The following is a 14,318-nucleotide window of genomic DNA, read 5'->3' on the forward strand; positions in this document are numbered from 1 at the left end:
TGCCTGCAATCTAAAGAGATCGAGAAATCTACAGATGCCCACGTTAAACCCTGAAAACCTCCAGGGTGAACTGTGTTTCAGTGGCCAAGCTTTGCGACAGTTCCTCTTAGCTCATTGTTTGCTCTCTGTATGGGTTGGGGCTCTCTTTAGCGGTGCACAAACTTTGCAGCACTGTAAGAGTGTTAGGACAAGGTCCTAATCTGGCTTGCCAGGCCTCTCACCTCTGTGGTGCTCTGCATCGTGGTGCTTCTTGTCATCTTTAATTGCCAAGTGAGACTGCCCACTCAGAGCACTAGACAGCGCCAGGAGGCCGGCACTGCCGCCGAGGGGCGGGATTCCAGGAGGCTGAAGTCCCGAAGGGTGAGGGGTGAGGGGCACTGGAGGTCCGTGGCCATGAGAAAGATGCTGGGCTTGCAACTGCTGCTGCTGTCCGTGGTGGTGATGGTGAGAGGGGGAGAGGAGGGAGGGGAGAGTGGGGGAGGGGAGCGGCATCCGGGGGTGAAAGTAGACATGACGACATGACGTGAGAGGATGGAAGACACAGACCAGGAGGTTGGACACACACACACACACATACACCAAGGGAACGAAGAGAGACAGAGGGAGAAAAGGGAGAAAAAAAGATGTGGTTAGCACTTTCAGTCCATCAAAAGCTTTCATCTGCTCAGTTACCTGCTATCATATCATCATCTCAAAATATAATCCTCAGAGTGACACTGTCACATTCTGCCTAACTCACCCCCCGAGAGTGAAGCTGTGGATTATGAGCAAGTCTAGATAAGTTAGTCAGTTCCATCTCTAAGCGCCTCCAGGAATGAAATGCAGTGTGTCACTGAATCTAAAATGTCACCGATGTAAGACGAATCCTGATTTCAGAAAGGTGAAAATGGGAGAGGCACAGATACGCATCCTGCAACACAGTAACTTTATTTTCAACCAGTCACCAGTTACTCAGTGACTCCGATTCACCCCAGCATTCTTTCTTTCTTTCTTTCTTTTTTTTTTTTTTTTTTTGCTTTTGAGGGCCATACCTGTGGCACATGGAAGTTCCCAGGCTAGGGGTCAAAGTGGAGCTACAACTGCCTCTCTATGCCACAGCCACAGCAATGCAGGATCCAAGCCAAGTCTGCAACCTACACCACAGCTCATGGCAACACCGGATCCTTAACCCACTGATGGAGGCCAGGGATTGAACCTACGTCCTCATGGTTGCTAGACGGGTTCCTTAACCACTGAGCCACAACGGGAACTCCTAGAGATTATCTTTCATTAACAGAACTTGGAAGGCAGGAAGAACTAGCATCCCTCTTCCACTTGTGCGTCCTCAACCTCATGGAGCCCTCACAGAACTGAGGGAGTACTGTTACTCCCATTTCACAGAAGGAACCAGGGCTCAAGGCCTTGAGTGTCTCCCACCAGGTGGGAGGGGAGTGGAGTCAACACAGGAAGAAGGAGCCCCATGGCTGTGCACTAGTCACTGTACCACACACACACGGAGGCCTCAGGGAGCCATGCAAGCCACAGCTGGAAGAAACCTTCCTGGCAAAACTTTTTATCCCCTCTTTTCTCCTGAGCTCCATGCCACAAACCCACCCCCTTCCACGTCACAGAGGAAACCATTGGGATGCAGAGGCCAAGAACCTTGCCGAGAACGCTCTCACCAGCCATGTGGGACTCCAACCGCGATGACTGAGTTCCCTTCCCAAATGCCGTCTCCTCTATGGTTTAACCCATTGCAGACCTTGTAAATCTGTTCACATCAAAAAGCACTGTTGCGCTCATATATTATATTTAAGACACGTTGTCGGAAATGAAAAAGTATCCAAGAAAAAGTATCCCTGGACCATAAATCTGGCCACATTTCAGCTATCCAACATAAAACTCGTTTTTGATGAGACAGTAAAAACGATTAAAGCTCAATTTCTAAGGTGTAATGTTAGGAAATTCTTAAGATTCTGATTTGTGCTCACTTCTCTGGGACTCAATTACTCGTTTTATTTATCACCCTCTTGCGTGATATATATTAGATCTTCACACCAGCGTATGGGTGATTTCCACACCGATCACTGATCTTTAATTGAATCTTAAACATGCTTCCGGCCCTTAAGAGCAAGAGAAAACAGCACCTAAAAGGCAGACATTAGTGTCTACACTCATTTTACAGTAGATTTTCAACCTAGTATCTTTTAAAAAATCTTTAGGCGCCAACCTTCTCTTTAAACTTCTTCCTTCTGAAGAGAGTATAGTTCTAATTAGAGGAGAAAATGGAAAAGAAGGTGAGGTCAGAGCGAGCAGCATCAAGAGTATTCTTGGAAAGTATTTATAAACTACTCATTCTCCACTTACGATCATAATAACAATTTCCTTTCGCATAACATCACCTTCCTGTCATCCCAGAGACACTAATTCTTGCTCTGTCACCTTTTAAGAGCTCAGCAATAGCCAGACATAAAACTGAAGGAGCTGGCAGTGGCATCACGGTCCACTAGGCATGCTCATTAGCACTTAATTAGGAACTAGACACCTGCCATAAGAAATGTGCTTGGAGAAGGATGAGGAACAGGTCTGCCCTACCAGCGATTACTATCATTACTCGGAGAGTAAGAGCTATGTCCGGCTTCAGGGTTGGGGAAAGGCAGTGATGCATACACAAGTGGGTGCAGCGGGGTAATTAAGCACGGCACTGATTAAACCAAGATGAGAGAGGCTAAGCAGGGGAAGGAATTTAACTACATGGTAGAGGATACCACCCTATCCACCCTTCCTCATATCCAGTCCCATCCCCCTGCCAATGGAGTCCTCAGAAGATGACTCCAGACCTGGGATTATTTATGTCAGAGCCAAGGCAGTCTCAGGTGATACTGGGATATGCTGGAAGAAAGCTGATTTTCTGCCAAACCCAGGATGGTTTTTAGAAAGAGGAACAGGAAAGCATTCTCTGATGTACTGTTAAAAAGAAACACTGAGCTTATAAAATAAAAGGGTTTTGCCACACCTGTGAAGCAGGCGTGAAGAGATAAACCCAACATTTAGGCAAAGAGCTCTCAACAGGGCTATCCAACAGCCTAACTGGCCATGGGTAACACACACCGCTACCCTGCTCTAGCTTTCTAGGCCCCTTGAAGAGATAGCTCACTGTCTATTATTAGAGCCAATTGGGTTCTTCCATCCTTAGCTTAGCCATCTTGAAAGCTCCTTCTTCCTCCTTTTTTAAAAAAGCAAAATCCTATCAGAATGAGAGGAGTGTTAACTAAGTATCGACAGGATGAATCAGCTATGAAGATGCTATAGACCCAGAAAACGTGGATAGTGCTGCCTGACATGCGACTTCTTTAGCCTGCCAGGCAGTGCTCCCAGGTAATATTTGTAGCTTCACTACCTGGCCTCAGCTCAGAACACCGGAGGGAGGGAGGGTGGGCATCACAGCTCCCATTTCACAGATGAGTGGCTTGCCGTGGGGCTCACAGCCAAAGCGATGACTGCAAACCTTTTGTTCCCTGAAACAGGAGAAATCCTATGGCCCCAGAGCACCTTGTTCACAAGGAGTCTGTTACAGACCTAGTGTTCTCAAGCAAAGGGAGGACAAGGGCGATGTCTTTCTCCACCAAGAAGACCTCGTGTTTCTCCCTTCCCTGGTAAGGAGACACTCTTGCAAGAATGCACACCCAGAGACAGTCCACCCTTCACCACCAGACATTTACGGGGAAATAAAATCATCTTCACGATGTGGTCTCATCAGCAGTGACAGATGAGGATTTATTCAAAAGATTTACAATTCACAAGGTGCCATCTCTCCAGTCCCCACTTCCCAATTCCCTGCATTGGAGAAAGGAAAATACCTTTTGCTCTCCTTCTCTTCCAAGGAAGCCAATGAAGAATCAAGCCTAAACTGAGAGAGCTCTGGCTTCTCTCAGCAGATAAAATATTTTCTAAAATGAATAGAGGGCCCACATACAGAAGACTGAAACAACTGACTCCACAGGGGTTGCCCCATGTGTCAATCTTGTACCCATCTCCTTCACCAAACAAAGAAATATGAATGCTACTTTAAAAATGCACCTTAGGACAAGAGATCCTGCCGCTGTTATATAGCCAGCAACACCTCAAAAAACCTAATGGCTCTGCCGATGAGCAGACTCTACATGCATCAGTCCTCCACAGATCCAAACCTGTCCATAGCACTGCAGAAACTATAAAATGTTTCATGACAGCAAGGCTGGGAAAATTCAACCTTCTACCCATTCATTAGCTGGTATTAATTAGTAAACTTTTTTTTTTTTTTTGCCTTTTTTAAGGGCCGCACCTGTGGCTTATGGATGTTCCCAGGTTAGGGGTTCAATCAGAGCTACAGGTGCCGGCCTACGCCAGAGCCACAGCAACGCAGGATCCGAGCTGCATCTGTGACCTACACCACAGCTCATGGCAACACCGGATCCTTAACCCACTGAGCAAGGCTGGGCACCAAACCCTCGTCCTCATGTATCCTAGTCAGGTTCAGTACCACTGAGCCACAATGGGAACTCCTAGAAAACTTTTTTTTTTAAAGTTAATGCTCATAGATTTATATACCACAGAACACAAAAGCAAAATAGTTCATGAAGCTATCAGAAAAGGCCTTTTTGATGAACAGTGGTGGTTTGTGGCAGTATGTATCAACCTAGACTCAAAGAAAGCAACTGCGACACCTCTTTCCCCAACCCAGGGACATCTAGCAACATCAAGAGACGTTTACAGTTGTCACAACTAGGAGGGAAAGAGGAGGAGAAGTGCTACTGGCATTTAATGGGTAGAGGGAGGTATGCCGTTAAACACCCTACAATGCACACAGGACAACCCCCAGGACAGAGACTGAGCAAGCCCAGAATGTCAACAGTGCTGAGGCTGACAGGTTTTGGTCTACATCTAAGCTGGAATTCTGTCCCATTGTATTAGAACCCATGTTCTTATACGCCAAAGGACTTGCCAAAATGTTGCTTAAAAATACTCCCAGATGGCAGCTATACCTCCAATTTGACCCCTAGCCTGAGAACTTCCATATGCTGCAGGTATAGCACTGAGAAGCAAAAAAAAAAAAAACCAAACAAACAAAAAAATGAAAAATATTCCCAGAAATATTTTTCAAGGGAGTTCCAGCTGTGGTGCAGTGGGTTAAGAATCTCACTTCAGTGGCTCAGGCCACTGCAGAGGTACAGGTGTGATCCCTGGCCAAGTGCAGTGGGTTAAGGATCTGGCATTGCTGCAGCTCTGGCATAGGTCATAGCTGTGGCTCAGATTCAATCACTGGTCCAAGAACTTCCATATGCTGTGGGTGCAGCCATAAAAAAAATACTTTTTCGGGGAGTTCCTGTCGTGGCTCAGTGGTTAACAAATCCAACTAGGAACCATGAGGTTGCAGGTTTGATCCCTGGCCTTGATTAATGGGTTAAGGATCCGGCATTGCCGTGAGCTGTGGTGTAAGTCGCAGACGAGGCTCGGATGCTGAGTTGCTGTGGCTGTGGCATAGGCTGGAGGCCACAGCTCTGATTAGACCCCTAGCCTGGGAACCTCCATATGCTGTGGGTGCGGCCCTAGAAATGACAAAAAAAGACCCAAAAAAAATTTTTTTTTAAATTTAAAAAGTACTTTTCAATATTCGACGCTTCATTGTCCCTTCCCCATCAAGTACCTTGTTAAAATTCAAAAAACTGACTGAGCATCTTCTTCCCAATGTTGACCCCACTAACAATTCAAAATAAAACAAACAAAAACTTCATTATTTTACAAAACAATTTGGGAAAGAGCTACCGGGAACTTTTACATACTGATCTGCTGCCTCAAAGGTGATCTGGCAAAAGTTCAGGTTGAGGGATAAGGAGATAAACGCATTTGTTCTTACCTCAACAATTCGAAGAGGCTGAGAATGAGACAAGTAAAACAAACACCAAACCCTGAGTTAATGATACTGAAAACCCACAAGGAATAAAATAACCTCATCCATGTCAAACAACAGCCATGCATTTAGAATTTTAATTCACATTTTTACCTAGCACAGACTGGGTCAATTATGTTGCTATAATGAACCTGACTTTGCTGTTTACATTTAGAGCTCTAATATAATAGGGCAGTGGTTTCTACATTTTTGTTTCTAAAACAGGTGGAGCACATGGTTTACCACCACAGAGCAGCCTATATAAGTGGAAAGGACACCCAGAATAAAAATGAAGGCCAACATCCCCCTCATGCCCACTAGATGCCAAGTTTCTTATCACCAACCACTGAATCAATTGGAATTTCTGAAATTTAACCCACTTTATCTAACCTTTGGGAAAACTATGTCACACAGATCACAAACTCAACCCAACGAGAACTAAAACCATGCCCCCAAATAGCATCTCTAATGCTAAAAGCATGACCTTACGTGGCATTCATAGTACTTGATATTTAAACACTTTTAAATGGAGAGGGGAAAAAAGTGAAAAGTAACATTTGTTGACAGTTCTCTCCAAATTGCTCTTCCTTGATTTCTGCTATTTCCTCTGTTCTTTAAAACACTCAGTTCTTATCTGGGGAGAGTACAGAAAAAGAAAACTGGTACACTACAATAAACAAGCGGGAAGAGTGGGGACGGACGAGCTGTGTGGCAGCAGAAACATCAAGGACACGACTACAGGAGTTATCGGAAAACCTCCCATTGTGTGGATGGCCTCTCGTGTGAAGAGGGACAAGGGTGATAAACAGGCAGAAACTGCTTGCTGGGGCCAAGAATTCTCAAGCCACTTGAGGACAATAAAGAAATAAATAAAAAATAAATCCACCGAAAAGACCCCATCTCATCGGGGAAGTGCACAGAAAATGACACACAGAAGCAAAGTGGATGGGCTGTGCGTAGGCAGGCACCAGGATGAAGGCCACCAATTCTGAAAAGCATTTCAACTCCTCTTTCCTCCTTCTGAATTTCACCTAACCCACATAGGCCCACTCATGCTGCATCATCACCCTGACTTATTCATCCCCACCTGCCCAGGATGCCTGTTTTGGTTGTGACGTAAAGGCCTGAATTAGACTAGGTTTTAACCATGTTTACTTAGGTAGATCCACTTGCAAAACCACGGATGGTTTCGATGAAAAGATGCTCAGCATCACCAGCCATTAGAGACACGCAAATCAAAACCACAAACGAAGCAGCAGAGGACACGCACTAGGACAGCTAGAATCCAAACAATGGACAGTAAGTGCTGGATAAGGAGAGAAACTGGCATTCTCAGCCCCTGCTAAGGGGGAAGGTAACATGGGAGAGCCACTGGTTGTACAAAATGTTAAACAAAGTGACCAAATGACTCAGAGATTCCATTCCTAGATGTAAATACCCAGATAAAAGAAAACATGTCCACACAAAAGTATGTATGCAAATGTTCACAGCAATATCATTCCTAATAGCCAAAAGGTGGAAATAACTTAAATGACCATCAACTGATGAATGGATAAAAAAAATGCAGGAATTCACATGGTGGCTCAGCTGTCACAAACCTGACTAGTTTGATCCCTGGCCTTGCTCAGTGGGCAGAAGGATCCGGTGTTGCTGTGAGCTGTGGTATAGGTTGCAGATGCAGCTCAGATCCTGTGTTGCTGTGGCTGTGGTGTAGGCTGGCAGCTGCAGCTATGATTTGACCCCCAGCCTGGGAACTTCATATGCCGTGGGTGCAGCACTTAAAAAACAAAACAAGGGAGTTCCCGTCGTGGCGCAGTGGTTAACAAATCTGACTAGGAACCATGAGATTGTGGGTTCGATCCCTGGCCTCGCTCAGTGGGTTAAGGGTCCAGCATTGCCGTGAACTGTGGTGTAGGTCAACAGGTCACAGGGGCATCTGGGATCTGGTGTTGCTATGGCTGGCGAGTAGGACGGTGGCTGCAGTTCCAATTCAACCCCTAGCCCAGGAACTTCCATGTGGCAGGTGCAGTCATTAAAAAATAATTAAAAAACAAAACAAAACAAATGTGGTATATTGATGCAATGGAATACTGATCAAAAAGAAGGACTGAAGTACTTGCTGCAATGTGAATAAACCCTGAAAACATTATGCCAAGTGAAATAAGCCAGACACCAAAGGACACATATTATTTGATGTCATTTATATGAAATGTTCAGAACAGGCAACTCCAGAGAGATAGGAAGATTAGCAGTTGCCAGGGGTTTGAGAGGAGGGGGCAGGAGGTTTGACTGATAATATGGGTTTCTTTTTGGAGTGATAAAAATGTTCTCAAATTAGCAGTAATGGCTGTGCAAGTCTGTGAATATACTAAAAACCTGTGAGTTGTATGCTTTATTTTGTTTAAGTTTTATTAAATAGAGTTAATTTACAATGTTGTGATAATGTCTGCTGTACAGCAAAGTGACTCAGCCAAACATATACACATATCCATTCCCTTTCAGGTTCTCTTTCCATATAGATTATCACAGAATATTGGGCAAAGGAGTGCTATACAGTGTGAGTTGTGTGCTTTTAAGCGGGTGAATGATAAAGTAATGATAAAGTAAATCACACATTAATTTTAAAAACTGCATAGATCTAATTTCTAAAACAAGATGCTCTACTTTCTATTCTGAAGAAATTTTTTCTCCCACTAAAAAGAGGGAAAATATTATAATGGCTTCTAAGAAATCCAAGTAAAAATCATATGAAAATGCATGGGGGTGGGGGATGAACAAGTAAACAACACTTCAGCAAGTTTCCTAGTAACTAAAGAGCACACTGCCTATACAGAGGAACCCAGATGCAGAAGCCAAGCTCTGCGTTTGTCAGAGATACCTAGTTATACTCTCAGTTAAAAAACTAGCTTGAACTAAGGAAGTAGGATGCATAAAAAACTTCTCTGCAGTACTGCTCAATCCCTTTGGAAAATTAATAAAAGGGCTGGACTACTGGAATTTAGGTGGCAGGTATGTCACTACATAGAAGCTGGGAGAGCTGGAAGATCCATGTTTGTTGTCATCATTTTATTTACTCCATTTGATAGCAGGCTATGTATTATTCTCCAAGGGCGAATTTGTTTTATAAAGAAACTTACAGCTGGGTTATTGATGGGCTTTCCAGGGATTAACCACATACTCATAAGAATAAGAGGCTAACCTCATCCTCTTAAACTTCACACACTACAATCCTATAGATGGCTGACAGCTATGGCCTGGAGGAGAAAAATAATCCAAGGTTTTTTTGCTAATCCTTAAACCAATCATCTCATGCAACAACAGGGAGGCCTTTAGGTCTACAACTCAATCTGTTAAGGACATAAAGGCTCCTACAGACCCATTGGGAGTTTGTATTCACAGCCATCCCCTACACAAACATAGTAGGGTGACACCACCCTACACCTCTTTTATTTCATATTACGTTGTTTTAAAGTATAGAGACTTACCAATTTCCCTATGAAACAGAAATAGACACATCTGACCAATAACTGGACCCCAAAGGCCTTGACAGAAATTATATTCATGGAAAGTAATTAAGACCCCATTCAAATAAATGAGAAAGGACAACAACCTTGCTGACATTAACCCCAAATTTCCCCCGAGTTCCCAAAGTTGACAGCATTGCTGTGGGGAGTTGTTTAAATCTTCTTATATCCAACAGTTAGTATCAAGGCAGCTCTCAGAAATCTAGCATTTCGTGGTAAAGAAGGACAAGCCCCACTGGTCACCCAGCCATCTCTTCTTCTTCCTCTTCTCTCCTTCCTATTCTATCACAAGGACCCCTGCCACCTCTCGGTGCCAGCCAAAGGCCTGGTTCCCTTTCCTCTTTACGTTGAGAAAGGAAGCCAATGATGATGCCTTGTCCACACATTTTTGCTTCTCAAATCTCTCTCCATCTGTTCCTCAAACTTAACTTTTCCCCCCTGGTTTTGATCTTTTAAGTTTGTTCATCAAAAGTTAAATGGCAGTGCTTTTGTGCTGCTGTGTCCTTATTAAAAGTCATTCAAGCACAACAACTTAATAGCAGGAGCAGAGCATCTGGCTGGGTCTAATCTCAAACACAGACATTCATGTTAACCACCATGAAAAGACAAAGGAGGAGGTGACCTGCTGCTCAGAGCAATAGCCCCTCACAGGGGCTTGGCCAGTTGGACCCAGAGATCTGCTACAGGCATTGAGAGAAACCACGTAGCCAAAACCACAGTTCAGGGAGATAGGACCATGTGCTGGGTGAAGGCTACCAGCCAAGGGCTTACCCCCACAAAAGCCTTGTGAGCTAAGTGGTATGATCCATCTGTAGACTGATGCTAACAGAAGTTAACTGACTGTATGAGGTCACAAAGCTAAAAAGTAGCAGTGTCCCAACCAAGTCATTCTTATCCCAGGTCCAGGCTTTATCCAAGGTAACCAATGCAAACAGTCTTAGAAAGATGAGCTACTAGGTTAGAAACAGATATAAAACCATGCGACTGTTTTCTTTAAAAAAAGAAAATTGCACTTTGCTAATTATTCTTTTACTTTCTAATCAAAAAGCAACCATGCTTCTTCAGGGGGTAGGACCACTTGGCTGAAAAGAAACATAAAGGGCCTTTCTGGGATGGTGGGAACCATCTGTACCCTGAGAGTAGTGTGGGCTACAGGATGTGTGCATGGGCCAGTGATCCTTAAGACCTGTGCATTTCACCTGTGAATTACACGTCAATTTTTAAAAAATCATGTGTTCACAGGTGTCTATATCTACATTATATATATTAGTTACATGTGATATAAACCCAGTGAAAAGGTAATACTAATTATCTGGAATCCCAATCTTGATTTAAAATCAATTGTTTAGTATCACAGCAGGCAGAAGAGAGCTCTTAGCTCCCAACTCCCCAAACACTACAATGGGGCGTGATCTTAGAGTCCTTCGTTAATCTTCCTCACCTTCAGGTAGCCATTAGCTATTCCACAAATAAAATGTTCTCTCCATCAATAATCTACTTTGTTTTCAGCATGTGAGGTAGCACTCCAAATTAAAAAAAAAAAAAAAAAAAAACTTTGAGAAATGCTGCTTAAATTGTGGAGACTGATGTTTAAAAAGAAAAAAAAATTCAAGTTCAAATAAGTAAGTTCTCTTCCCACAATGAACTTGTTTTCTAAAGTACAAGTGAGCATGTACCAAATCAAATAAACTGCGCCTATTTAGATCTCTGCATTATTAAATACTTTTTATCGTTACAAGAACATAACATGTTTGACAGCAAAAGAGCTTAAAAAAGCAAAATTCAAAAAAGTTAGGTTGCCGTTATCATTCTGCCAATTATCAAATTTGCCATCAGTCAAAGCTGTTAGAAAAAAAAAGCATTAACAAAAAACATTTCGAGTTTCTCCAAATATCAAATATCTAAGAAGCTTATCTTTCTTAAATAACAGTAATCTATTTAAGCTGAAGGCAGGTGCTGTTGTGGAAAGTGGAAAAAGATTTAAAATTCAGTATTTTCTCCCAGATATAAGAGGACTAAGTTTTCTATGCAGTGAGAAATGGGCACCATTAGTTCATGCTAACAAAAACGAAAAATAAATAAATAAATAACCTCTCTCTTCCTACTAAAAGAGCATCCACAGAGTCCCAGGATATAGCTGATCTTACCTAGAAGCTTGGTGTCCTTGAGAAGATTTAACTTTTTCCAGGTTTGCTAAAGAGAAATATCTTTAGCCCTGTCAAGCAAGCAGTAAGCTCCTTGATTGTACCTTAAAGGGAATGAGAATGTTTCGGCTCATTTGCATTTTAAAGGGTACTCTTTCATGATCTTTCACACTTGTAATAGATGTCTAAACCGTTAAATTACTATTTCTTTTCTTAGCCTGAAAGTCGATGCAGACGAAGAGCATGGCCTCTCCCATTGTTCTTTACCCTAAGTCGGTCCCTGAACAATACTGACAGCTGCTATCAAACGGGGCAGCATTTACTCAGCGCGCAGCTGCTGCTTGTAGGAACAGACAGCCTCCCGGAGCCTCCTCCCCTCTGGGGAGACAGGTTGACACACTGCATGTTCAATGAAGGGGTGCAAAGGTCCACTGAATTGTCAACCCAATTTTATGCTACTTCGATTTTCCAGGACGAGCACAATTCCTTTCAAGCAAAAATCAAGCATATGCCAGAGCATGAAACTTACGGAGCGGGATAATTATTGATCACTACAAACTTTAAAAGAGCCTGCTGACATAAATTAATATACTGATCCAAAAATTACAATTATAAAAGCTGCACATGCCAGTATGCTGAAGACACACAATTGGCGTTAAGTCTTGTGCTGGGCCCAATTCACTGATTTGGGTTATTGTTGCTAGCTATCAGAGCTAATCTGCCTTTATAATCTCAACAACATGTTTCCTGGACGAAAGCCATTCATAAAATTAGCGATTCATCTGCCCTTCCAAAACAACCTGCTAGTTTTATTTTCTGATTCAACTCAAAATGAGTATTACCTATAAACATCTGGTTAACACGATTTCCTCCTTTCTAATGGGTAGGATTGAGCAGTGCCTTTGAGGATGTAAGAGTACAAAGTTTTACCATTAAGAAATGATATGTAAAAATTTAGAGCCTATCAGAAAACAAACATGTTCCACAAAATTTAACTGGGTACTTGAGAACTGCTTTGCATATGTTTTCCTTTAATCAAAACAGGCTTTTCCATCCTCATTCATTTGGGTTAAAAAAAATTCTGGGCTCGAGCTACAAGTACAATTTGCTATTAGTCTTTGCTAATCAAACACGGTACATGCAAAAGTACCAGTGAATATTTGATTTGATCTCTGAAATAAAGCAATTCATTACACAAGAAAAGGGTACAGAAGGCAGCAGACAAATGCAGATGTAATTGTGTTTTTTGTTGAATGTGATTAGAGAGCCCACTAAGTAACAGTCAAAAATGTGATACTAAGGGGGAGAGATGCAGAGCCCGGATCTGGGGGGAAGAGGAGGAGGGGAGAATTGTTTATGCAGAGCTAAGCTGTCAAGTGTAATAAAGCAGCTTGAATAAAATTTAAGCTGAAAATCCACTGAAGCTCCCCATTTCAGGGAGGAAAAAGCTATTAAAAGGAAATGAAGGTCACCCTCCCAGTTTATTTCACCTAATTGACTGCCAATAGCTTACCACAGGCAACCCGACTGCAGATCTGCAATTGAGAAACTGATGAAAGGAGAGTTTTCAAGCTGAGGCTCATTCTTTAATCCTCCTTGGCTCTTATGTTTTTTCTCCATCTCCAGTTGGGATGTAATTTTAAACCCTGATGGATTAACTGGTTCCATTGTCTGTGGCCGTCACTGCACTATGGCACTCTTAATCCGTACAGCAGCATGTCTAATTATCATTACAAAGTGTCTGAGGGAACTATAAAGACCAGCAGGGCATCTTCTCACAAGCAATTAACATAAATTGATAAATGAGTGATTTGAATCCGCTCAAGGCACTCACATATGAATAAAATCAGAAAGGACGGTCCCTTGTTTCAGCTACTTCTTCTCTGCTTAGTCTGGAAGGGCAGAAAACATGAGAACCGTCCCAGACCCTGCAGTTGCAGGGGTGGGGGGAGATGAACTCATGCCTGGGATGGACTGAAGGGTTCACAGGGCTCATTAACGCAGAGCCAAGGACTTGTGATTGACAACCAGTTGCCAGCAAGGAGCACTGACTGAACTCAACCTAGGAGTGCAGAAACCCGGTAAAAGGCTAGAGGGCACCAGGACAGACAATTACCACTTCTTCGACAGCAAGAGAGCTTGCTTCTCCATCGAGGTGCCACTTAAAAATTCATGGAGGAGGCACAAGAAAAGCAAAACAGTTATTTTTAGAAGGTAGGTTCTAATACCCTGGGAGGGCAAAAGGCAAAAGGCCACTAAATGAAATCATTCTGAGACGTGCCTTGACCTCACTGAGATCTAAGGTGATACAACAGATGTTAGGAAAGTATATGTTTAAAGTGCTTCCCTAAAGCTTTAACTGGACTAAGGAAGCAGGAGCAACTACATTTATTTTCCCAGTGAAAAGAAGAGATATTCTTCTTCCCCTCCTACAAATGTTTCTGTCATCTCCCTTATGCTAATTTCTGTTCACCGACCCACCTCAGCATATCTGAAACTGCCATCCCCGCCCCTGCTGATCAAATGGGTCCGGGTTAAGCTACATAACATGACATACAGAGATAAAGATTAAGCCATCAAGTTAAGAAGAAATGAAAGCTGGTTATACACACTGTAGGAGGTAGACCTGGTAGGCCACGTACCCCGATGATGGCATTCAGCTCTGCCATGGTCACCTGTTTGGCTCGTTCAACAGCCTGGGCCACCTGTTGTTGATGCTTGAAAAACAAGGAGAAGAAAAAG

General features: G+C 43.0%; 1 protein-coding gene across 6 annotated transcripts in view; it reads right to left on the reverse strand.

Moving 5' to 3' along the window:
• Positions 1 to 14,318, reverse strand: part of LOC100524475 (transducin-like enhancer protein 1) — a 92,488-nt gene that overhangs the window by 46,515 nt on the left and 31,655 nt on the right. For 2 of the 6 annotated variants that reach the window (XM_013993633.2, XM_021065293.1), the window contains 2 exons: positions 14,189 to 14,293; positions 222 to 426 (listed from right to left, as the gene is read on the reverse strand). In XM_013993633.2, coding sequence (XP_013849087.1) covers positions 222 to 426; positions 14,189 to 14,293 — 310 coding nt within the window. The remainder of the gene's footprint in view (positions 1 to 221; positions 427 to 14,188; positions 14,294 to 14,318) is intronic. The other 4 variants (XM_003480540.4, XM_005660179.3, XM_013993634.2 and 1 more) reach the window with 4 other exon arrangements.

Source organism: Sus scrofa, chromosome 1 (assembly GCF_000003025.6).
Source record: "Sus scrofa isolate TJ Tabasco breed Duroc chromosome 1, Sscrofa11.1, whole genome shotgun sequence".
Classification (NCBI taxonomy): domain Eukaryota; kingdom Metazoa; phylum Chordata; class Mammalia; order Artiodactyla; family Suidae; genus Sus; species Sus scrofa.